At 35.1% G+C, this 25,657-nt stretch overlaps 1 protein-coding gene across 8 annotated transcripts in view; it reads right to left on the bottom strand.

Annotated features, from left to right (window-relative positions):
- SBF2 (SET binding factor 2) overlaps positions 1 to 25,657 on the bottom strand; it is a 466,103-nt gene that overhangs the window by 189,335 nt on the left and 251,111 nt on the right. For all 8 annotated transcript variants that reach the window (XM_023646035.2, XM_070274751.1, XM_023646034.2 and 5 more), the window contains 6 exons: positions 15,138 to 15,270; positions 13,763 to 13,871; positions 11,362 to 11,475; positions 8,354 to 8,431; positions 7,145 to 7,258; positions 6,359 to 6,487 (listed from right to left, as the gene is read on the bottom strand). In XM_023646035.2, coding sequence (XP_023501803.1) covers positions 6,359 to 6,487; positions 7,145 to 7,258; positions 8,354 to 8,431; positions 11,362 to 11,475; positions 13,763 to 13,871; positions 15,138 to 15,270 — 677 coding nt within the window. The remainder of the gene's footprint in view (positions 1 to 6,358; positions 6,488 to 7,144; positions 7,259 to 8,353; positions 8,432 to 11,361; positions 11,476 to 13,762; positions 13,872 to 15,137; positions 15,271 to 25,657) is intronic.

The raw sequence follows: 25,657 nt of genomic DNA on the forward strand, positions 1-25,657 counted from the left end.
GCAAAACATCACCTCCAAAATATGCTGAATTAGAAAAGTGTGTGATAGTTTCATATGATTTTCAAACCAAAAAGCACCCAAAACATATACTATTATTAAAAAATATTTTAGATTTTTACTGGGTTTTACCTCTATTCTAGAGTTACAGTGTCAATCAAGTCCTTAAATGGTCTGGTGGTCTCTCCCTGATGATTTAGGGCCCTACTTCTTCTTGAGAAAAGTCATGTCTGGAACTCAGGGAGACCCTCTCATTCTCTAAGCCTCAATCAGAGAATTCTCTCACTCAGAGAATTTTAGAAGGTCAGAAAGTCTCCAAACGTTTCCCTGACTCATAAAACATGAACCAAATGTATGAGTCAGCTCACTCAGACTCTAGTCCTAGCTCTACTGACAGTGTGATTTGGAATAAGTCACTTAAACTCCTGAGCTGCTTTTTCTTCATCTCTAAAATAAGATGGAAGAATAAGATGACCTTTAGGTTCCTTCTGGCTCTCAAACTATATAAATTCTAGTCCATTACCCTACTAACTTAGCTTACCGGGAGAACTGTGTGAGTGTGTATACTGGGAGTGGAGAAGAGAATAGTGACAGGAAAAAACTGCAAGTGGGGAGGAGGGGTAAATAGATAGATGACTTTTTTCTGAAAAGGGGTATAATATAGGATTTTCCCTTCTAAAAACTAATAGAGTCACTGGAGCAGACAGACATATAAAACTGACGTCACCTATTGTAGGCCAGGATTCAGAAAGATTATCAAACAAAGGCAAACATTTCTTTCCTTCTAACAGGCCTATTTGATAGGAGTGTGGGGACAAGACAACACACACTGCAAGCTTTCAAAGCTCCATAAGTCTTCCATGTGGTAGGCTGCCCTAGGCTAAATGAAAACAAGAATCTCTTTCCCAGAAGCAAATGCTAGTTTTCTATAAAAGCACATTCTCATACAAACCAATTAAATGGCCAAAAAGGGTAGAAGGAGAAATTACTTAGATCTGGTGCCTCATTTCCTTTTAGGCCCTTGACTGAAGTATGCACATGAATAAGTGGCCTTCAAGTAACATCAATAAGACACCAAAAATCATCATTGTAGGCAGAACATAGAACTGGATGAACACTAAGGGGAGACCCATAGGGGTCTTGGACACAGTCCTTGCCTTATCCTTGTTTCCAATACGGAGGATATATACATATATCTTATGTTTACAAATGTACACAAGTAAAAGATAACTTGTCATTTAAAGTTAGAGACATAAAATAAAGCTTAACGCATACTAGTGGCTACGTAAGCTAAATGACAATGAATTCAAAATAGCTATCATGAAAAAACTCAACGAAGTAAAAGAGAATGTAGAGAAACAATTCAGAGTTTAGGAGCTACTTCACAAAAGAGATTGAAACTATAAGGAAGAATCAATCAGAAATATTACAGATGAAAGACACAGTGGAAGAGACAAAACAAAATACTGATTCCCTGAATGCTTGAGTGGACATCATAGAGGAGCATATCAGCATAATCAAAGACAGACATGTTGAAATGCTCCAGACAGATGAGGAGAGGGAACTAAGACTAAAAAGAAATGAAGAAAGTGTCCGAGAAATATCTGATTCAATGAGGAAATGCAACATAATAATTATAGGTATTCAAGAAGGTGAAGAGAAGGAGAATGGAGCAGAAAGCGTGTTCAAAGAAATAATAGCAGAGAACTTCCGAAATTGAGGGAAATATGTGTGGAAGAAGCTTCCAGATCTCCTAGATTCGCCAATGTAAAAAGACCTACAGGGGCTGGCCCAGTGGCAGAGTGGTTAAGTTCACGTGCTCCACTGTGGCGGCCCAGGGTTTTGCCAGTTCGAATCCTGGGCACGAACATGGCACCACTCATCAAGCCACACTGAGGTGGCATCCCACAGGCCACAACTAGAAGGACCCACAACTAAAAATACACAACTATATACCAGGGGGTTGGGGAAGAAAAAGGAAAAAATAAAATATTAAAAAAAAAAAGACCTACAGCAAGGCATATAGTAGTAAACTAGCAAAAATGAATGACAAAGAAAGAATACTCAGGGCATCAAGGCAGAAGAAAATAACCTACAAAGGAACCCCTATCAGGCTTTCAGCAGATTTCTCTGCAGAAACCTTACAAGCTAGGAGAGAATAGAACGACATATTCAAAACTTTAAAAGACAAGAATCTTTGGCCAAGAATATTCTATCCAGCAAAAATATCCTTCAGATATAGAGGAGAAATTAAATCTCTCCCAGACAAACAAAAGCTAAGGGACTTTGTAGCCACAAGACCCCCGCTACAAGAAATCACAATACTTATATCACACAAAGTAGACTTCAAGATATGGCAGGTAAAGAGAGTCAAAGAGTGGCAGTATATAATGATCAAAGGGAGACTCCATCAAGAAGAAATAACACTTATAAATATCTATGTGCCAACACAGGAGCACCAAAGTTCATAAAGCAACTATTAACAAACTTAAAAGAAGATATTAAAAATAACACAGTAATAGTAGGGGACCTCAACATCCGACTCACATCAATGGATAGATCATCCAGACAGAAAATCAACAAGGAAACATTGGAACTGAATGAAAAGCTAAACCAGTGGGACTTAACAGACACATATAGAACACTCCATCCAAAAACAGCAGAATACACATTCTTCTCAAGTGCGCATGGAACATTCTCAAGGACAGACCATATGTTGGGAAACAAGGCAAGCCTCTATAAATTAAAAAAAATTGAAATAACAAGCATCTTCTCTGATCATAATGCTATAAAGCTAGAAATTAATTACAAGAAAAAAGCTGAGAAAGGGACAAAGATGTGGAGACTAAACAACATGCTATTGAACAACCAATGGATCACTGAAGAAATTAAAGGAAAAATCAAAAAATACCTGGAGACAAATGAAAATAATGACATACCATATCAACTCATATGGGATGTGGCAAAAGCTATATTAAGAGGGAAACTCATCACAATTCAGGCACAGGTTAACAAACAAGAAAAACTCCCAATTCAATTAGAAAAAGTGGAACAAACAAAGCCCAAAGTGAGCAGAACGAGAGAAATAATAAAAACCAGGGCAGAAATAAATGCTATTGAAACAAAAAAGGCAGTAGAAAGGATCAGTGAAACAAAGAGCTGGTTCTTTGGAGAAGATAAATAAAATTGACAAACCCCTAGGCAGACTTACCAAGAAAAAAAGAGAGAAAGCTCAGATAAACAAAATCAGAAATGAAAGAGGAGAAATAACAACAGACTCCACAGAAATACAACAGATTATAACAGAATACTACGAAAAACTATATGTCAACAAAATGGATAACCTAGAGGAAATGTGTAAATTCTTAGACTCTTACAACCTCCCAAAGCTGAATCAAGAAGAAACAGACAATCTGAATATACCAATCACAAGGAAAGAGATTGAAACAGCAATCAAAAGCATCCCAAAATGCTAAAGATCCCAAAGAATTAAAACCCAGGACCAGAAACCTTTCCCAGGGAATTTTATCAAACTTTCAGAGAGGGTTTAATATCTATCCTTCTCAAGCTATTCCAAAAAATTAGGGAAGTTGGAACCCTTCCTAACACATTCTATGAGGCCAACATCACTCTGATACCAAAGCCTGACAAGGACAGCACAGAAAAGGAGATCTACGCACCAATGGCTGATGAACATAGATGCAAAAATCCTCAACAAAATTTTGGCAACCCTAATTCAGCAATACATCAAAAGGATCATACATCACAATCAAGTGGGATTTATACCAGGGACACAGGGATGGTTCAACATCCCCAAGTCAATCAATGTGATGCACCACATCAGCAAATTGAGTAATAAAAAGTACACGATCATCTCAAGAGATGCAGAGAAAGCATTTGACAAGATCCAACAGCCATTTATGATAAAAACTATTCACAGAGTTGGGATAGAAGGGAACTACCTCAACATAATAAAGGCCATACATGACAAACCCACAGCCAACATCATACTCAATGGGCAAAAACTGAATGCCATCCCCTTAAGAACAGGAATAAGAAAAGGATGCCAGCTATTACCACTCTTATTCAACATAGTACTGGAGGTTTTGGCCAGAGGAATTAGGCAAGAGAAAGGAATAAAAGGAATTCAAACAGGGAGTGTTTACACACAACATGATCTTACATATAGAAAACCCAAAAAAAATCCATCGGAAAATTACTAGAAATAATTAACAACTACAGTGAAGATGCAGGGTACAGAATCAGCTTACAAAAATCAGTTGCTTTTCTGTACTCCAATAACAAAGCTACAGAAAGAGAACTCAAGAATATAATTCTATTCGCAATTGCAACTAAAAGGATAAAGTACCTAGGAATAAATTTAACCAAGGAGGTGAAGGACTTATACAATGAAAACTGTAAGACATTACTGAAAGAAATTGATAACGACATAAACAGATGGAAAGAAATTCCTTGCTCATGGATTGGAAGAATAACATAGTTAAAATGTCCATACTACTCAAAGCAATCTACAGATTCAATGCAATCCCAACCAGAATCCCAATGACATTCTTCATGGAATAGAGCAAAGAATCCTAAAATTCCTATGGGGCAACCAAAGACCCCGAATTGCTAAGGCAATCCTGAGAAAAAAGAACAAAGCTGAAGGTATCACAATCCCTGACTTCAAAATGTACTACAAAGCCATAGTGATCAAAACGGCGTGGTACTGGTACAAAAACAGGCACACAGATCAATGGAACAGAACTGAAAGCCCAGAGATAAAACCACACATTTACAGACAGCTAATCTTCAACAAAGGTGCCAAGAACATACACTGGAGAAAAGACAGTCTCTTCAACAAATGGCGTTGGGAAAACTGGACTGCCACATGCAAAACAATGAAGGTAGACCACTATCCAAAGCCATATACAAAAATAAACTCAAAATGGATCAAACACTTGAAGATATGTCCTGAAACTATAAAACTCCTGGAAGACAATATAGGGAGCACACTCTTTGACATCAAACTAAAAAGGATCTTTTCAAACACCATGTCCTCTCAGACAAGGGAAACAAAAGAAAAAATAAACAACTGGGAATTCATCAGACTAAAGAGCTTCTGCAAGGCAAAAGAAACTAGAATCAAAACAAACAGACAACCCACCAATTGGGAGAAAATATTTGCAAATTATATATCTGACAAGGGGTTAATCTCCATAACATGTAAGGAACTCACACAACTGAATAATAAAAAAACAAAAAACCCGATCAAAAAATGGGCAGAGGAGAAGAACAGATATTTTTCCAAAGAAGATATACTGATGGCCAATAAACACATGAAAAAATGTTCAACATCACTAATCATCAGGGAAATGCAAATCAAAGCTACACTAAGATACCACCTTATGCCTGTTAAAATGGCTATAATCACTAAGACTAAAAATAACAAATGTTGGAGAGGGTGTGGAGAGAAGGGAACCCTCATACACTGCTGGTGGGAATGCAAACTGGTGCGGCCACTATGGAAAACAGTATGGAGATTCCTCAAAAAACTAAAAAAAGAAATACCATATGACCCAGCTATCTCACTATCTACCCAAACAAATTGAAGTAAACAATCCAAAGTGACATATGCACCCCTATGTTCATTGCAGCAGTATTTACAATAGCCAAGACATGCAAGCAATCCAAGTGCCCATAGACTGATGACTGGATAAAGATGTGGCATATATATATATATATATACAATGAAATACTACTCAGCCAGAAAAAAGGACAAATTCACCCCATTTGCAATAACATGGAAGGACCTAGAGGGAATTATGCTAAGTGAAATAAGCCAGTCCGAGAAAGACAAACACCAGATGATTTCACCCATATGTGGAATATAAACAGGTACACGGACAAATAAAACAGTTCAGTGGTTACCAGGGGAAGGGGGGTGGCAGGTGGGCACAGGGGGTGAAGGGGACCACTTATGTGGTGACAGTCAAGAAATAATGTACAGCTGAAATCTCACATTGATGTAAACTATTATGAACTCAATAAAAAAAAAGTTCTATTTATACAATCACTGTAAATTTTTCAATAAGGTTTTAATCAACTATTTAAAATTCAGTTGTTCATGATTTTTATGTACTTCTGAGACATCCTATACTTATATTTCTTCTAATTTTTCTAATCCACATTTTAAATACAAACATCTGATAAGCATAATAGTTTAATACTTGGATTATTTGATATTTAATTTATAACATACTTATGATTTGGATTAAATGTTTAAAATACTACTTCTCTACTTTCAACCAGTAGTCTAATTTTTATGTAAATAATACATTACATTTGATAAGAACTATACCTCATCAAAGAGATCACAGGATCTATAGGGAGGACCTCTTTCTGAAACAAAACCTGCAAATGCCATTCCATTGAGAACTTTAATGAGGAAATCATTCTCAACCAAACCACGCTGCCCCAAGAAAGCTGTCTGTAAAGAAAGAAAATGTGAAATGAATAAATTATCACTTAGTAATGGATGAATGCTCAAAACAAAAATACAACAGAAAGATCAATGCCTGAATAAATGTATTCATGCATAAATGTCTTTTATAAAATCGGTTTCTCTCAAAAAAGGTTTTAGTGTTTGTGCCTGTGAGGAAGACTGTCCCTGAGCTAACATCTGTGCCAGTCTTCCTCCATCTTGTATGTGGACACTGCCACAGCACAGCTTGATGAGTAGTGTGTAGTCCATGCCCAAGATCCGAACCTGCGAAGCCCAGGCCGCCAGAGTGGAGTGCGCAAATTTAACCACTAAACCACCGGGCCAGCTCCAAAAAATGGTTTTTGATAAATACTACACGTATTGGAAAGAATAAAAATGAATCTGTCTATAAATCAGGAAGAGGAGAAATTAATACTTAATTTTAAAAGAAAAACCAATTTAAAGTTAGTATACTCTAAAGAAAAACATGTCAGTTCCATAGTATTATTAAAAACTATCATCTAACCACACAAAGCTGAGATTTTAAATAACCACATTTGATAAATTAAGGTCAAAATATATGGCTAGAAAACAGACAACCAAGTTGCTTTCCTAGATTAGAGTCTGCATTTTGGACAGATACAATATGGTGCTGCATCTTACCTTGTGAAAATGTATTACTGGTTCTGCATGAATTCTTATAAGTTGCAGGCATGATCTATACCCTTGGAAAAGTTGTGCAAATAATCTAAGAAAAACTGCACGCACTTCTTTATCCTGAAAATATAAGAAGAAACGTGGCAAATGAATTTCTTAAAAAATAAATGAAATATCATGAAGTCAAACAGTTGGAAACAACTTGAGAGATTATTTAATAAATCTGCCTTTACTTCCTGCACATAACCCTCACTGGTGGCAGCCCTGGGTGGGGAGGGACATCTTGTCTACCCCATTGTTGGACAGCATAGGCTGTTAAATAGTTTTTTTCATATTGAACCAAATAAAACTTACCTCTAGTACATCCAATTTTCCTCTCAGGAAAAATATAAGTCACAAAATCTCCTCTTTCACCATGTTAAAGAAGGGCATATTTCCCAAGTCATTTGATTTTTATATCCACCAAAAGAACAACAGTCACAAACATAAAAGAAAAAAAACCCCCAAAAATTGTATTTTATAAGCTTATGAAGTTCTTCCAAAATTTATCAAACTTATAAAAATCTATCTTATATTAATAAGGTATGACTTAAAAATCTGGTTTGATAATTCAGGTTCCAATAAAATCAAAGTTTTAGAATTGTAAGGAAACTTAGATTTATTTAGTCAACTCCTTATTTAATTGACAAGGAAACAGACAAGAATGCTTAACTAACTTGTCAAAGGCGTCCAGCTCTATGAGGCTCTTTTTTGGCCACAAATCTCATCTCTAAGAAATGCATTGAGCAAAATAAAAAGGGGGCCTCTGTTATATACTCCCCCTTTTTTAGCTTCTAATTGGGACTGTTTTCATCCACTCAGTCCTCAAACTTGATTCTCTCTTGTTATCAACAATCTGTTTTCATTTTTTGTAAGCTTCCCTTTTTTATCCTTTCCTGACCCTTCTGATTTGATGCTTGGCACAGTTTTCCAGGTCATAACCTAGGTTCTGATTTTTTGTCCCATACTGACTCATGCCTCCTCAGGGCAACAGTCTTAGCCCTGCTCCCCTCCTTGAGCAGGTCACAAGGTCAGTCAGTGGCAATTCTCCTAACTGCTAATTTGGTACACTTTTTACTAGACTGTCCATTTAACTCTCACTATACTCAGCTTCTTTAATAACCATACAAGCAGAAGTACAGCTCTCTTTAAAAGCATCAAATTTAAACTTCTTACCAGCATTTTTGAGTGGGATAAAGCTGTTCGTGGAGGGGGAAAAGCATGATCTGCTACTTCCAAATCTGGGTGTAGAATCTAAAGCAAAGAAGTTTTGTTATGTAAAAGATCTTAATGTCAATAAAACACACTATTTAATCTACTTGGGATATTAAGATGAAAAAGGATCAGTACATGAATTATGACATATTCCCTCCATGAAATACAATGCAGTCAGCTGAGGCAGTTCTGTATATACTACTTTGGGAAGATCTCCAATGAAAAAATATGTTCTAGAAAAACACATGTAGTATGGTCTCATTTATTTGAAAATAAAACAATAAACCTTCAATCTATATATGTATATGCACTGATATACATATAAATGAAAATGTAAAGTTCTGAAAGAATATACACTAAACTATAAAATAGCTACCTCTGGGAAGGGAATGGTCCAGGGTAGAGCTAGTTGTCTATATAATTAAAAATTTTAAGCAAGCATTTGTTTTTCTATTTCTTAGTATAATTAAAAAGTAATTACTTAATTAATTCACTGGAATACTAACGAGAAAGGGAATAAGTTTATAAACCTCACAGTCTAGAGGTGTAAAAGTACCATACAATGTGACAAGGACTATAAATATATAATGAATAATATATAAATATAAAGTATAATAATTCAACCTAGGGGAAGCTAAAAGAAAGAAGGTAACAATTGAGTCAGGCTTTGAAAGAAAGCAGATTGGGGAACAGGTGGGAAAGAAAGTCCATGCAGGATTTACACAGAGAAAAAGATTAAAGTGCATCAGTCTGTAGCAAATTTTTGTCTTTGCAGAATCATTTTCAGATACTCAGGTTTTGGTAGTATGTTTATAATAGAACAAAAGACTGAAAGTAACACTTAAAAATAACACTAAACTATTGACAGTACTTATAACCCAATCACCACTACAGTATAATGTCTTCATGCCTTTTAAACATCCACCATTATTACACAGTTCAAGTACTGTGCTGCCATTTGTTACAATTATTTACTAACCAAATGAAGCTCATATACTTGTGCATCAAAGCTCCCATATGGTCCATCAAATGTGATTTCTTTTTGGTCCTAGTTTTGCAATATACTGTGCTCTTATGTCTTATTTGTAGTACTACACTGCAGCATATAATCCACCACTGTGCTGACAGCTACAAAAATAGGCATACTCAGTTTTACCGAAAATGAATTTAACTCATTGATCAAATTTGGTGGCAGAGGTGTCACAGGTTAAGGTACACCAGTGTGCAGCAGAACCTCTACCTGAGCCATTGACTTAAGAACTAAAATCTTAATCTTTGTTAATTTTGGCACTTAATCCTTGAATAATTATAAATATCATTATTAAGTAATCATATATAAGAGTTAAGAACTTATTTAAGATCTCTGGAAATGTCAAAGTTTTTTTGATCACTCAAATACTACCTTCTCAGCTTTTGTTATATCCATATACCATTGATGTAATTATTTAGTTAATACTTTTATTTAAATCAACCTTTTTTTCTTTTTAATGAGGAAGATTGGCCCTGAGTTAACATCTGTTGCTAATCCTTCTCTTTTTGCTTGAGGAAGATTGTCACTGAGCTAACATCTGTATCAATCCTCCTCTATTGTTTTTGTATGTGGGGCGCTGCCACAGCATGGCTTGATGAGCAGCATATAGGTCCATGCCCAGGATTCAAACCCACAAATCCTAGGCCACCAAAGCAGAGCATGTGAACTTAACCACTACATCACAGCCCAAATCAACTCACTTCTTTAAATCTAATATTTTCTTAGATGATATTGTCTGTGAAATCATAGGTTTTATATGCTATTTTAAATAAACATTATAATAAATATATAATTATTAAAATAAAAAAAGTTGCCACATGCCACCCAAAATCATCTCCATACTCCACTTTGGGAAACAGTCACTTAAGTCATCCCTTGTATAAAACATTCATCCTACAGACAAGGACCAGGAAACAGAGGTCTAGAGATGGAATGCGATTAGCACAATAACATCAAGTGGCAGGAGGTAGACTGGAATTTAGGTCTCCTGAATCCTACACTAGTTTCTTTCCACTTTGTTCCATCTTATACTCCAGATTACAAATTACATTAGGAAAAGTCAGTCTTCTCTAAATGTTTCCACCCCATAGATACCACTACAACAATGTAAGGACTAATACAAACTTGAAAATTTTCTGGGAATAAAATCCCTCCTGGTAATCCTAGACTTCTGAGTTCCTATTTAAGGGGAAAAAAGGTTTTAAACAGCTCAGATTGGAACATTATTCAAGAAGAATACGAAGTCCTTAGTTCTAGTGATGGCTTAAAAAGGAATGCAGAATTTCTAAATTTCAATTTTCTGATGATGGATAAACGGACACTTAGAATGTTATCAGTAAAATAAATCCTGTACTTTTAAAAATCAACTAAGGTAAAATAACTACAAAAAAATTAAATTCATTTCAATGAGAAACACCCAGGCCAGAAGATTTCATATAACTTCATTGCATTGAATGCTGGACATTTAATCTATCAATAAGTTACATCTTTCTGTAGTAACTTGAAAACATTGGTAAGAGAATATCACACAGTTTTGCAAGTAGCACATGTACCAAAGAGGAATGAGATGCCAATAAGGAGGGTGAAGGAGAAGGAACAGGTGCTAGCTTCTGAGGGAAATCAGGCATTTTGAGGCAGAGTCTGGTCTTGTTTTCACAGGTGTGTTTCCAATACCTAGCACAGTATTCAGTGTGTAGTAACTACTAAATAAATATGCTGAGCGAAAGAATGAATGTAGAACAAATATTCAGGATTCAAAGTATATTCTTTAGATACCTAATAAAGAATCTTATTCTAAATACTGTATGAGAATATATTCATGTTTTAAGAATATATAACTCTCTTTTCTAAGTAATTACAATGCCAATGACATTTAATTCCAATTATCTTAGTTTACTTTTAAATCAAGAGAAAATTACTATGAAAAAAAATGTCATACCAAAGAAAGAGCTGCTTGAGTCTGTTGTAGCAGTGGTTCCGGGAGGGAAGAGAGGTGGATACATTCAGGAATTTTAATAGTGCCTCCATCCAAATCGGCTATGATTACATCTAACTGAAGGGGATACAAAAATTAAGGTTAGGAAGAATGATTAATGTATCAGTGAGGGCTCTGTTTATAATTACAATGTTGAACAGTCTTTTGTCAGTTTAAATGACACCTATATGATTTGATTACAATTATAAATACATATAAGTACCAACAGAACTTACCTCTTTTCTGGCATTTCAAAGTAAAGCAAAAGTAGAATTACAATTAATTAATAAAGTGTACTTGTTGTTAAGAAATTAATTTGGCCTTCACTAACTCAATATGAGAAGAATCAGGCACAGAAGAGACTCTTGGTTGTCCCTGGTTATAGAACGCTCGGTTCATGGCTTCTCAACTACCATACATCTTCCCACTTCCTTTGAAATTAGGTGTGGCATGTGACTAGTTTCTGCCGTGGAACATTAAAAGTGATGTGTACATTTCCAAGCATTCAAAATAGAGGGGATGCAAGGCTCTCCTACACTCTCTTTCCTCTTCCCATGGCTGAAACCATGAACATGGCAGCAACCCAACCTTGGACATTCAGATGATGACAATGCCTGAGGGGATGCCGGTGGAGAAACAAGAAGGAAAGAGGCTTGGACCTTGAATGAGTTCATGGAGCAGACAGGCATGGCATAGTGGGACACTTCTATGGACTATGGATGAGTGTTAAATAAAATTTCATTTTGTTTGAGCCTTTGCATTTTGGGAGCTTTATTATAGTAATTTAGCCATATCCTAAATAACACAGTAATCATTACAAGAGTTAACAAGCAAAGCAATTAGTATACATCAAAATGGTACTACTTACGCACTTAAGAAAGAAACTTATTTTTAGCATTTACAACAGTCTATTTTAAAATAACATACATAAAAATGCAAGAGAGAAATTAGCCTAGATTGCTGAAGTTTATGTTGATGATAGGATTAAAATTAATTTTAATTTATTCATTACAAAATTAAGAAATTTACTGTCAGCAACACTTGGTTTATGCTACCTCCAGAGGCTGGTTATATTTAGTGGGGAAAAATTACCTACAAACTAGATGGGTATTCTTCTAGATAGTACTAACTAGGTTTTACCAAATATGTTTATTGATTTACACATTTTTATATGGTGATATCAAAGTTAAATAGGAACTAGATATCAAAATTTAAGGTTAGGAAGAACGATTAATATATAAATGAGGGTTCCATTCATAATTACAACATTGAATAGTCTTTTGTCAGTTCAAATGATACTTATATGATTTGATTACAATTGTAAACACATACAAATACCAACACAGCTGACCTCTTTTCTTGCGTTTAAAAGTAAAGAAAAGTAGAATTACAAAATTTTAAGGAGCTGTGAATCACAGGTATCAATAGCCCAGCCTTCCAGTAAATTTTCTTAAACTCCCTGAGAAGCGTCATGCAATCTGCTTCTTGCACTCTGCTTACAGTGCTTGAGAGTGAACTCTTCCCACAGGAAACCCATCCATCATCACTGGGCAGCACTAACAGTTGAAAACTCTTATTTTGAGCAGAGATTTGTTTCTATATCCATTGATTCTGTTTCAGCCTTTCAGGGCTACAAAAAAACGATTCTTACCCTCTCCTACGATGACCACTTACATATTTATCTTTAGCTATTAAATAGTATTAGGTTACTACCTGAGAAAATTTCCTTAGGGATATAGTTTCTAAACTCCTGACAGCCCTCGATGTCCTTCTGTGAAGCACATTATTTGGTTACAGTCCCTCGTAAAGTGCAGTGCAGAGAACTGAATACATTATTCCAGAACGGCCTTGAATGTAGAGTATTACTTTCCTTCCTTGGTATTTCTCTTCATATGGCAATAAGACTACAATAATTTGGTGGGGCTCATACTGAATTTGTATTCCACTAAAACTCTTCAGACTTTGCAAATGTTTTTCAGTTCTCAGTCATTCAGCATTAACACAGGCCTCATTTCAAAATATTAATAAATTAAAGCACTCATAAAAGTAAAAATAGAATACTAATTAATGAATTATTTTATCTTCCTTTCTCATTTACAGGATGAAGAATACAGAAAGATAAACTTAATATGCCAAAAGGCGGCATTTAAAAATATTAATGAATTCATTTTGTAAATCTCTCTTACTTGCTATAATAAAAAATTAATATATTTAGATTTTTCTATGATGCTTTTCTTCTAACCAATCTTTTCTATTAGGAATGCAACAGATCTGAAAATAGTAATTAACTGAAATATTACAGGACTCAAAGAAATATGATAAACTGCTGGCCTCAATGACTGGCAATCTGAAGATGAATACTTACAAGTTCATGGACATCGGTTTTAAAGATAGAATGTACTCCAATAATGAAAGGTGTTGGGGAACTCAGAACTTCCAGTAGCTGAGCCGGGAGAATGGGAATATAAGGATAACTGGAAATATAAAAATATATGTGAGATATATTTGGTTTTCCACAATATAAACATTTTTATTTCATTGTTATGCTGTATGAATTTTAGATTACCTAAGTACAGAAATTATCAGCAATATTCTCATGGTTGTTAATATTAAACTTTTGAAAGAAAAGATTAAACGAAAATTCTCACATGAAAGATATAACCAGATATAACAGGATATAGAGTAAATGGAACCCAGGGCAATTTCCTTATCCCTTATCCCTCCGAGGCAAGGAGTCTCTCTAGGTTTTTTAATCTTGCTCAACCGAAAGCATATTTCCTTACATAGAAATTTGACAGATGGTAACACTGACTCATTGATGGGCCCTCCCCCTCAATACTGGGGATGATTTGTCTCCATAAAACAACCATTCAAATTCCATTTCTCTATACTTGATTTTTGCATTCAATAAGAATGGCAAAATATAAAAATTAAGGCCTAGAACACTCTGTTCTCTAGGGGTTAAGACAAGAACATAGGTTAAAAAAAAACTTTCTTTAAATAAAATCTGGAGACAGTCTAAATTTTTTTCTAGTTTGTATGAACTTAAGTTTCCTAGATGTTATGATTATCAAATTGATAAAACAGCATATTAGAACAAAATATTCTACTTACAGCACTATCAGGCATCACTGTTTAGATTGGTTTTTTACTTTTTATTATGGAAAATTTTTAACATATTCCTCCCCCAAAAACAGAGAGAAGAAAAAGGAAATGAAGCCCCAAGTAACCAATATGGCTTTCACAATTACCAATGCATAATCACATATTTATTTCTGCCCACTTTTGTTCTCTTCCCTACAGTATTATTTGAAGCAAATCCCAGGTATCATATCACTTATACATAAATACTTTAGAAGGTATCTAAAAAAGGTAAGGGCTCTTTTTTTAAGAGACTCGTAAGACCACTATAACCTCTAAAAATTAATAATTCCTTAATATCACATAATCAGCACTAAAACTTTTTATTACCAACTGTATTCAAAGAGAATTAAATGCTGCTGACAAGACTACTCAAATTAATTATTTTTTCACTAAATTAATCAACACTCAGTAATGGACAACTTGGAAAAGTTCCAACTTCTAGGCTAGATTTTGATCAGAATCATGGCTCTTGTAACGCATGACTGTAAAATGCGCCCTTGTGGTTCAAGACTATGGTGCAAATGACATTTCAGCTGACTGTCAATAAGTAATGTATAATTTGGGAATAAATAAAAGTACCAAGTAAGAAACCTCACCTATATTTAAGAGGAAACATTAAAGATTCCAGGGCTCTACAGGCATCACTGAGTCTCTGGAAACTTGCAGAATGGAAGAGAACCTTATTTTCTGTGAGGACTGCACAAAAGAGGCTGAGAACATTTTGAATTCCTGAAAACACAAGAGCAATGCTTACCAAATGCATTTAATTTTATATGTGTTGCCAACAAACATAGACTTAGAATAATATGAATGGAATGATATGAATGAAAAAGCCAATACTTTTGAAATCTCTGAAGAAAAATATTTAGTTAAACTATAAATTCCATATAACCTATGAGTATTTGTTTTCCTAAACTTTCAGTTTTGCGTGTCTTTACTCTTCAAATGAGCATAACACTAACTGAACACATTAGTTGTTTGGAAATACACTATCACCTCCTTTTCAACATCATCTCCAAGGTCTGTACTTAAATTCCTATTTTAGACGCTGGCATTGCTCTAATAACTTTTTTCCTCTTTAAAGTCCATTTGTCTGATGTTAATATAACCACATCAGCTTTGTCGCTGAAATTTTCCAGGTATATCTCTTTTCCATCTTTTTACTTCAACCTTTCTCTACTTCTTGTAAATAGCATACAGTTGACATTTAAAAAAAATCCAATCTGAAAATCTTTGTCTTTTAACTAGATCATTTAATCAACTTACACTTATTGTAATTATTTCTGTATATACCTATATACAGTATCTTATTTTGTACTTTTTATTTGTTCTGCCTCTTTTTTTTTTCCTTTACGATTTCTATTATCCTGCCTCTTCTTTTATCCCCTCTGCTAGTGTGGAATTTACATGCTCTATTTCGATTTTTTTACTGGCAACTATAGAAAATACAGCATGCATACTTATCAAATTAAAGTACTTATTTAACTTTTATTCAATTTTTTTACTGGCAACTATAGAAAATACAGCATGCATACTTATCAAATTAAAGTTAAATAAGTACATCATTGCTTATTTTCTCATTTTTATCACTGAATCATCTTTTTTTTTTTTTTTTTTTGCTGAGGAAGATTCACCTTGAGCTGACATCTGTTGCCAATCTTCCTGTATTTTGTTTGTGACACCATCAAAGCATGGCCACTGATAGACGAATGGTGTAGGTTTGCACCCAGGGAACCGAACGCAGGCCGCCGAAAAGAGCACACTGAACTTAACCACTAGGCCACTGGGGCTGGACCTGAATCATCTTTCTTTATGCTTTATTCATTGTTCCACATTAATTACATGAGCGGTTCTAAGAGGGAACTTTATAGCAATTCAGGCCTACCTCAACAAAGAAGAAAAATCCCAAATAGACAATCTAAAAGCGCATCTAAAGGCACTGGAAAAAGAACAACAAACAAAGCCCCAAATCAGCCAAAGGAAGAAAATAATAAAAATTAGAGCAGAAATAAACGAAATAAAGACTAACAAAAAATAGAAAAAATTAATGAAACCAAGAGCTGGTTCTTTGAGAAGATAAACAAAATTGACAAACCCTTAGCTAGACTCACCAACAAAAAAGAGAGAAGGCTCAAATAAACAAAATCAGAAATGAAAGAGGAGAGATTACAACGGATACCTCAGAAATACAAAAGATAATAAGAGAATACTATGAAAAGCTATACGCCAACAAAATGGCTAATCTAGAAGAAATGGATAAATTCTTAGAAACACACAACCTTCCAAAACTGGACCAAGAAGAAGTAGAAAATTTTAATAGACCGATCACCAGTAAGGAGATCAAAACAGCAATCAAAAACCTCCCAAAAAATAAGAGTCCAGGACCAGATGGCTTCCCTGGTGAATTCTACCAAACATTCAAAGAAGACTTGATACCTATCCTTCTCAAACTCTTCCAAAAAATTGAAGAGGAGGGGAGCTTCCTAACTTATTCTACGAAGCCAACATTATCCTGATACCGAAACCAGACAAGGACAACACAAAAAAAGAAAATTACAGGCCAATATCACTGATGAACATCGATGCAAAAATCCTCAACAAAATACCAGCAAATGGAATACAGCAACATTAAAAAGATCATACATCATGATCAAGTGGGTTTCATTCCAGAGATGCAGTGATGGTTCAACATCTGCAAATCTATCAACGTGATACACTACATTAACAAAATGAAGCATAAAAATCACATGATCATCTCAATAGATGCAGAAAAAGCATTTGACAAGATACAGCATCGATTTATGATAAAAACTCTAAATAAAATGGGTATAGAAGGAAAATACCTCAACATAATAAAGGCCATATATGACAAACCCACAGCAAATATCATTCTCAATGAAGAAAAACTGAAAGCTATCCCTCTAAGAACAGGAACTGGACAAGGATGCCCACTGTCACCATTCTTATTTAACATAGTTTTGGAAGTCCTAGCCAGAGTAATCAAGCAAGAAAAAGAAATAAAAGGGATCCACAGTGGAAAAGAAGAAGTGAAACTGTCATTCTTTGCAGATGACATGATTTTATATCTAGAAAACTCTAAAGAATCCACTAAAGAACTTTTAGAAACAATAAAGGAATACGGTCAAGTCACAGGATACAAAATCAACGTACAAAAATCAGTTGCGTATCTATACACTAACAACGAAGTAGCAGAAAGAGAAATTAAGAATACAATCCCATTTACAATTGCAACAAAAAGAATAAAATACCTAGGAATAAACTTAACCCAAGAGGTGAAAGATCTGTACACCGAAAACTATAAAACATTGTTGAAAGAAATCGAGGAAGACACAAAGAAATGGAAAGATATTCCATGCTCTTGGATTGGAAGAATTAACATTGTTAAAATGCTCATACTTCCTAAAGCAATGTACAGATTCAATGCAATCCCTATCAAAGTTCCAACAACATTTTTCACAGAAATAGAACAAAGAATCCCAAAATTTATATGAGACAACAAAAGACCCCGAATAGCCAAAGGATTCCTGAGAAAAAAGAACAAAGCTGGAGGTATCACACTCCCTGATTTCAAAATATACTACAAAGCTGTAGCAACCAAAACAGCATGGTACTGGTACAAAAACAGACACAGATCAATGGAACAGAATTGAGAGCCCAGAAATAAACCCACACATTTACGGACAGCTAACATTCGACAAGGGAGCCAAGAGCATATGATGGAGAAAGGAGAGTCTCTTCAATAAATGGTGTTGGGAAAACTGGACAGCCACATGCAAAAGAATGAAAGTAAACCATTCCCTTACACCATGAACAAAAATCAACTCAAAATGGATTAAAGACTTGGATGTAAGACCGGAAACTATGAAACTTCTAGAAGAAAACATAGGCAGTACGCTCTTTGACATCAGTCTTAGCAGCGTATTTTCAAGTCTCATGTCTGACCGGGCAAGGGAAACAAAAGAAAAAATGAACAAATGGGACTACATCAACTAAAAAGCTTCTGCACAGCAAAGGAAACCATCAACAAAACGAAAAGACAACCTAACAATTAGGAGAAGATATTTGCAAACCATATATCAGATAAGGGGTTAATATCCAAAATATACAAAGAACTCATACAGCTCAACAAGAAAAAACCAACAACCCAATTAAAAAATGGGCAAAAGATCTGAACAGACATTTCTCCAAAGAAGATATACGGATGGCCAACACGCATATGAAAAGATGCTCAACATCATTAGCTATCAGGGAAATGCAAATCAAAACTACAATGAGGTATCACCTCACTCCCTCAGAATGGCTATAACTAACAAGACAGGAAACAACAAGTGTTGGAGAGGATGTGGAGAGATGGGAACCCTTGTACACTGCTGGTGGGAGTGCAAACTTGTGCAGCCACTATGGAGAGCAGTATGGAGTATCCTCAGAAAATTAAGAATAGATCTACCATATGATCCAGCTATCCCACTGCTGGGTGTTTATCTAAAGAACTTGATAATGCAAAGGCATAAAGATACCTGCACCCCTATGTTCACTGCAGCATTATACACAATAGCCAAGACTTGGAAGCAACCTAGGTGCCCATCAGGGGACGAATGGATAAAGAAGATGTGGTATTTATACACAATGGACTACTACTCAGCCATAAGAAATGATAAAATCCGACCATTTGTGACAACATGGATGAACCTTGAGGGTATTATGCTGAGTGAAATAAGTCACAGGGAGAAAGTCAAATACGGTATGATCTCACTCACAAGTAGAAGATAAAAACAATGACAAACAAACACATAGCAACGGAAAATGGATTGGTGGTTGCCATGGGGGAAGGGCGGGGGAGGGCAAAAGGGTGATTAGGTTCACATGTGAGGGGATGGACTATAATTAGTTTTTGTGTGGTGAACATGATGTAATCTACACAGAATCTGAAATATATTATGATGTACATCCAAAAGCTATATAAAGTTATAATCCAATGTTACTGCAATTAAAAACAAAAGCAAAAACAAAAAGCTCACTAATTACACGGACCCACTAAATCAAGAGTCCCCATTAGTTTTCTCAAGATAAAATACTTCCTGTATCTCCCTTTACCATAGCTTGTCCCTTCTCATGACACATGCAAATTCCTTCTCCGCCCGTTACTAATTGCTATCCTCTTTTATCATTTTCAACTTATCCCATGTAATACACCCGAACTTTTGGTTCAGGTTTTCAACCTTCTCTCATTTGGACTAATGTAAGAGTTTCATAACTTGTTTCCCATATCTAGTCTTTATTCACTTCAAATCTATCCTGCAGGCAGTTTCTAGCATGATGGATATAAAATACAAATCTGATTATGTCACTTTCATGCCTCAAACCCTTCAGTATCTTCTCATTCTTTTTGGAACTGATTTTCATATGCATTCTGTTCCACAGAAGTAACTTAGTAAGAAAAGCTTTTCTTCAACTTGTTTTATATATTAATCTCTCTGAGCTTCAGCTGGTAAAATGAGGATAATATTAAAATCTATCTTATAGGGTTGCTATAAAAAAGAAATGAGATAATTCATGGAGTTCTCAGCACAGTACCATGGTAAATAATCCAGATGTGTTAGTGATATTATGATTATTATTGTAATTATTATATTTGCTACCATTAATTTCCTCTGAAGTTAGGTTCTGATGCTAAAAATGTTTGGAAACACCTAACCTACAAGATTAAGTCTGAGCTCTGTGCCAAAATGACTTCATAGTCTTACTCCCATCTTTCTAATCCAGTTGCCACCTTCCACACCTGTGTGATCAATACTGAACTAATCTAGCTCTCAGACCACTTCTTTCAGTTTAACAAGTCTGCTTCTTGTGCTCATGTTTTTCTGCCTGATGTCCCCTTCTATAATTTGAGTTCCTCAAAGATAATTCTGGGCCTTATACACTGTGGTATCCCTCCCATCCAGCACAGCACCCGCTACATAGTAGGTGCTCAAGAATGTTTCACTGAACTGACAAGCTCTCTGAAGACTGACAAGATGTACTAATAAAAGACGTTAAAATTTTCATTGAAAGATGTCACAGAACATCTTTATAAATTCAGATAGGGAAAGCGTAAAATACACAAATCATAAAGGAAAAGATTGATAAATTCAATTATTTTAAATTAAAAATTTCTCCATCAAAAATTAAGTAAAGCCAAGTCTCAGACTGAGAGAAGTTACCTAGAAAGCATATAAATGTAAAAGGATATGTCCAAAATATGCTTTTAAAAATTCCCACTAAAATCAATATGAAAAATGTAACATAAGAGAATAACATGAACTTACAATTTACAGAAGAGGAAACCAAAATGGCTGATAAGCATATGAAAAGATGCTACAATACCTCTAATAATCAGAAAAAAATCAATCTATTAAATTCATGAGACATGATTTTAAACCTATCACAACAGCCAAAATTGAAGCCTGACAATTCTAAGTTTTTATGGGGATGCAGAGGAAAAGAAACTATCATACATACTGCTGTGAGGAATATAAATAAAGTTAAGATACACATACCCTACAACCTAGTTATTAGGGTAATTCTAGTAATTCCATTATTAGTTATTTATCATAGAAACTCTCTCACGTGTACCCAAGAAGATAAGTATAAAAAGGTATGCTGATTGTAGCGATATTGAAATAAGGAATAAAGTGAATACATCCTGAATGTGAGAATGAATGAATAAATTGTGGTAAAATCATAGTATGAAATTATTATACTTTCTCTGAAGATGGCAAATGTTGACTGAAACCAAAAATTAAAACAAAATTTATTATTCAAAATTTATAAAACTAAATAATTATTAAAAAATTTAAACAAGTTTCAAATGATATGGATATTTTGGGTAAGTTTTTAGTATTTATACTTGTGAATTTGCTATTGATGAAAACTTCACTAAGACTTTCGGGATACCTGTAGAGCAGTGAAAATAAGAGAGCTAATGCTACATATATCAACATGAATAACTCTCCCAAATATAATGTTAAATGAGGAAAATAAGGTGTATAATGATTATATAGAATGACAGCATCTATGTATTGTTCAAAATCATACAAAACACTACTGTATATTGTTTAGTTAAAGTATAAAGACATGTCTAGGACTAACAAACACCAAATGCAGATAGCGTTTATCTCTGGGGAGAGATGGCATATGGAGGAAGTTTCAACTTTATTTATGACACTGTACTTATTAAACTGGATCAAGGATACACGGATCTTTTAAACATTTCTTTGGAAATAATTTAAAACTTACAGAAAAGTTGCAAGAATAAGAACAGTGCACAGAGCATCCATCTAGCCTTTACCATGACTCACCTATTGTTAAAATTTTGCTCCATTTGCTTTAACATTTGTACTTATGTGCTAGTGCATACTCTCTGACTCTCTCTACATATACACACTTTTTATGAGCCATCTGAGCATATACATCGTTATAGTTACTCCTAAATACTTCAATGTGTTTTTCCTAAGAATAAAGATAATATCCTACATAACCACAGTATGGTTATCACCTTCAGCAAATTTAACATTGTTACAATATTTAAAATCTAATTTCATATCTGTATTCCAGTTTTGTCCATTGACTCAATAATATTCTTCAGAACTTTTTCCCCATAGTCAGGATTCGTTTTAGGATCAGATATTCCATTTAGTTCTTATGTGTCTTTAGTCTCATTCAAAATGGAGCATTTGCACAACGTTTAAAGAAATTTTTTTTAGTGAAGTAAAATTCCCATACCATAAAATTAACTTTTTTTTTTTTTTTTTTTTTTTGCTGAGGAAGATTAGCCCTGAGCTAATATCTGTTGCCAATCTTCCTCCTTTTTAGCTTGAGGAAGATTAGCCCTGAGCTAACATCTGTGCCAATCTTCCTTTATTTTATATGTGGGTTGCCACCACAGCATGGCTGACAAATCTGGTGTAGGTCTGCACCCAGGATCCAAACCTGTGAACCCAGGCCACCAAAGCAGAGCGCACCAAACTTAACCATCAGACCACAGAGCTGACCGCTGAAATTAACCATTTTTAAGAGAAAATTTATTGATTTGCTTATGTTAAACCATCTTTGCATCCCAGGAATAAATCCCACTTGATCATAGTGTATGATCCTTTTAATGTATTGTTGAGTTTGGCTTGCTAATATTTTGTTAAGGATTTTGCATCTATGTTCATCAGAATATTGGCCTGTAGCTTCTTTATCTTGTAGTGTCTGTGTCTAGCTTTGGTATCAGGGTAATGAGGACTTGTAAAATGTGTTTGGAAGTGTTCCCTCCTCTTCTATTTTGTGGATGAGTTTGAGGTGGATAGGTATTCATTCTTTTTTAAATGTTGGGTAGAATTCATCAATGAAGCCATGTGGTCCTGGACTTTTTTGGGGGGAATACTTTTGATTACTGATTCAATCTCCTTTCTAGTATAGTAATTGTTCTGTTCAGATTCTCTATTTCTTCATGATTCATTCTTTTGCATGTTTATAGGAATTTTTCCATTCTTCTAGGTTATCTAATTTGCTGGTGTGTAATTGTTCACAGTAGCCTCTTATGATCCTTAGTAATTCTGTGGTATCAGTTGTACTGTCTCCTCTTTCATACCTGATTTTGAGTTTTCTCTCTTTTTATCTTAGTTAGATTAGTTAAAAGCTTGACAATTTTATCTTTTAAAAAAAAACCAGCTTGATTTCACTGAGCTTTCTATTACCTTTTTGCTCTCTATTTCATTTATTTCTGCTTGGATCTTTGCTATTTCCTTCCTTTTACAAACTCTGAGCTTACTTTGTTCTTCTTTTTCCCTCTTAGATCTGCTTTTGCTCCATCCCATAAGTTTTGGTATGTTGTGTTCCTATTTCCATTTGTCTCATGATAGTTTTTATTTCCTTTTTGATTTCTTCATTGATTCACTGGTTGTTCAGGAGCATGTTGTTTAATCTCCACATATTTGTGAATTTTCAAGTTTTCTTCTTGTTATTAATTTCTAGTTTCATACTTTTGTGGTTGGAAAAGAAGCTTGATATGATTTCAACTTCTTAAATTTATTAAGACTTGTTTTGTGGCCTAATATATGATCTATCCTGGAACATCATCCACACAAACTTGAGAAGAATGTGTATTCTGCTGCTGTAGGATGGAAAGTTCTGTATATGTCTGTTAGGTCCATCTGGTCTAACGTGTTGTTTTAGTCCAATTTTTGTTATTGATTTTCTGTTTAGATGATCTACCCATTGTTGAATGTGGGGTATTGAAGTCTTCTACTATTGCTGTATTGTTGTCTCTTTTTCCCTTCAGATCTGTTAATACTTGCTTTACATATTTAGGTGCTCCAATGAAGGGTGCATAAATATTTACAATTATTACATCCTCTTGATGAGTTGACTACTTTATCATTATATAATGACCTTACTGGTCTCTTACTACAGTTTTTGGTTTAAAGTCTATTATGTTTGATATCACTAAAGTTACCTGTGCTTTCTTTCAGTTTCCACTTGCATGAAATGTATTTTTACATAACTGCCACATTCAGTCCTGAAAGCTGAGAGGAGTCTCTTCTTCTTTTGGGTTCTAGTGAGTACCTAGATATATGCTAATTCAGAAGCTGGACCCTCAGGCAGCTACTCGTAAACTATGAAGTCAAATCCCTTTTAGGGAAATACCAGGAGATGGACATTTTTGTCTGCTCCCTCTGCACTTGGCCCCAAAGGGATAGTCGCAGTGAGTGTTCATATGTTCATTAAGATCTGTTTCTTTCTTTGCTATAGTCCTGTGGGACTCGTGAATGCAAGCCCTGTTGACTTTAAGAGCTACATGTTTTGGGACCCTATCTCTTGGGTGGGAGCCTTAAAAGTTGGGGTGTAAGATGTGTGGTCTAAACCCTTCGCTCTTCAAGGAGAAGCTGGGAGTCAGAGGTTCCCTCTCCAATTTATGGCACTGTGCTGGGAGTGCAGTTTACGGGAAGAATGTATCTCAGTCTTTCCTATCCATTTCAATGTGGGTATTCCTTCAGGGCTGAATGTGTAGGAGCCGCTCAACTAGCTTCTGGATTTCTCTCAGAAGGAATTGCTCCGTGGGTAGCTGTACACTTGGTGCATCTGTGGGAGGAATGAAATTCAGGAGCCTCTTAGTTGCAGGACTCCTGGTCCAGAGTCTGATCTAGCCCTTTTATGACTCTCATGTCCAGGATTTCCCTGTTACATTTCTGGCTGGTCTGTCACTAGCCCCAAATAGGACTGTAACTCAGACAAGCAGTTAGTTTTTTTCCCTTTCATTTCCTACTGGGTTCAATACTATTTTTACTGACAATGATGCTGTAGGTTTAAGCCTTCCAACCCATTTGGCAGCAAAGCCGCCAGCTTTATGGCCAGCCCTGCTCTGGTAAAACTCTCATTCTCACTGATAGAACTGAGGTGTGGGGGAGATGGGAGCAAACCCAGGTAAGAAGGCTGCAAATTCTTACTGTTCTTACCCAAAATTCTGGGTTTGTTGTTTGCTTTTGGTCAATTTCCAGAGTCCTGTAATAGTTGTATTCAACAATTTTTGTCTAGTTTTATATTGGTTCTTTGGGGAAAGGATTTGCTGAACTCTTCAGACTGCCATAACCAGAAGTACTCTCTCTCGTGATGTCAATTCTTTTCACCTAAACTTTCGTTCAATGCTGTCTAATTTCTCCAATGTATACTTCATATTTTTCCTTACAATTAATAAGCAATCTGTGGTCAGACACTTTGGTCATGCAAATATCTTGTTCCTCACCAAATTTCTGCCTAGATTTTGTATCTATTGATAATCACTGCCTGAATCAGTCTTTACTATGATGATTATAAAGTGATTTTCCCAAAACACCACTTCCTCCATATTCACCAGTCAGCAATCAACATTCTGTAATATGCAGAGCCCTCATTTATCCCCCACTAACCTGCTTATTTATACATCCATTATCAGTATGGACTCATGGTTTCATATTTTTTATTCCAACATTCTATAAGTCACTGCACTGCCCTTAATTACTTCTGTGCTAAACAAGTCCCAGATTTAAATAGTGAGTACCCCTTTAAGCTGGTTCCTGTGTCCTTCTGACATGAA

This window comes from Equus caballus, chromosome 7 (assembly GCF_041296265.1).
Source record: "Equus caballus isolate H_3958 breed thoroughbred chromosome 7, TB-T2T, whole genome shotgun sequence".
NCBI lineage: Eukaryota > Metazoa > Chordata > Mammalia > Perissodactyla > Equidae > Equus > Equus caballus.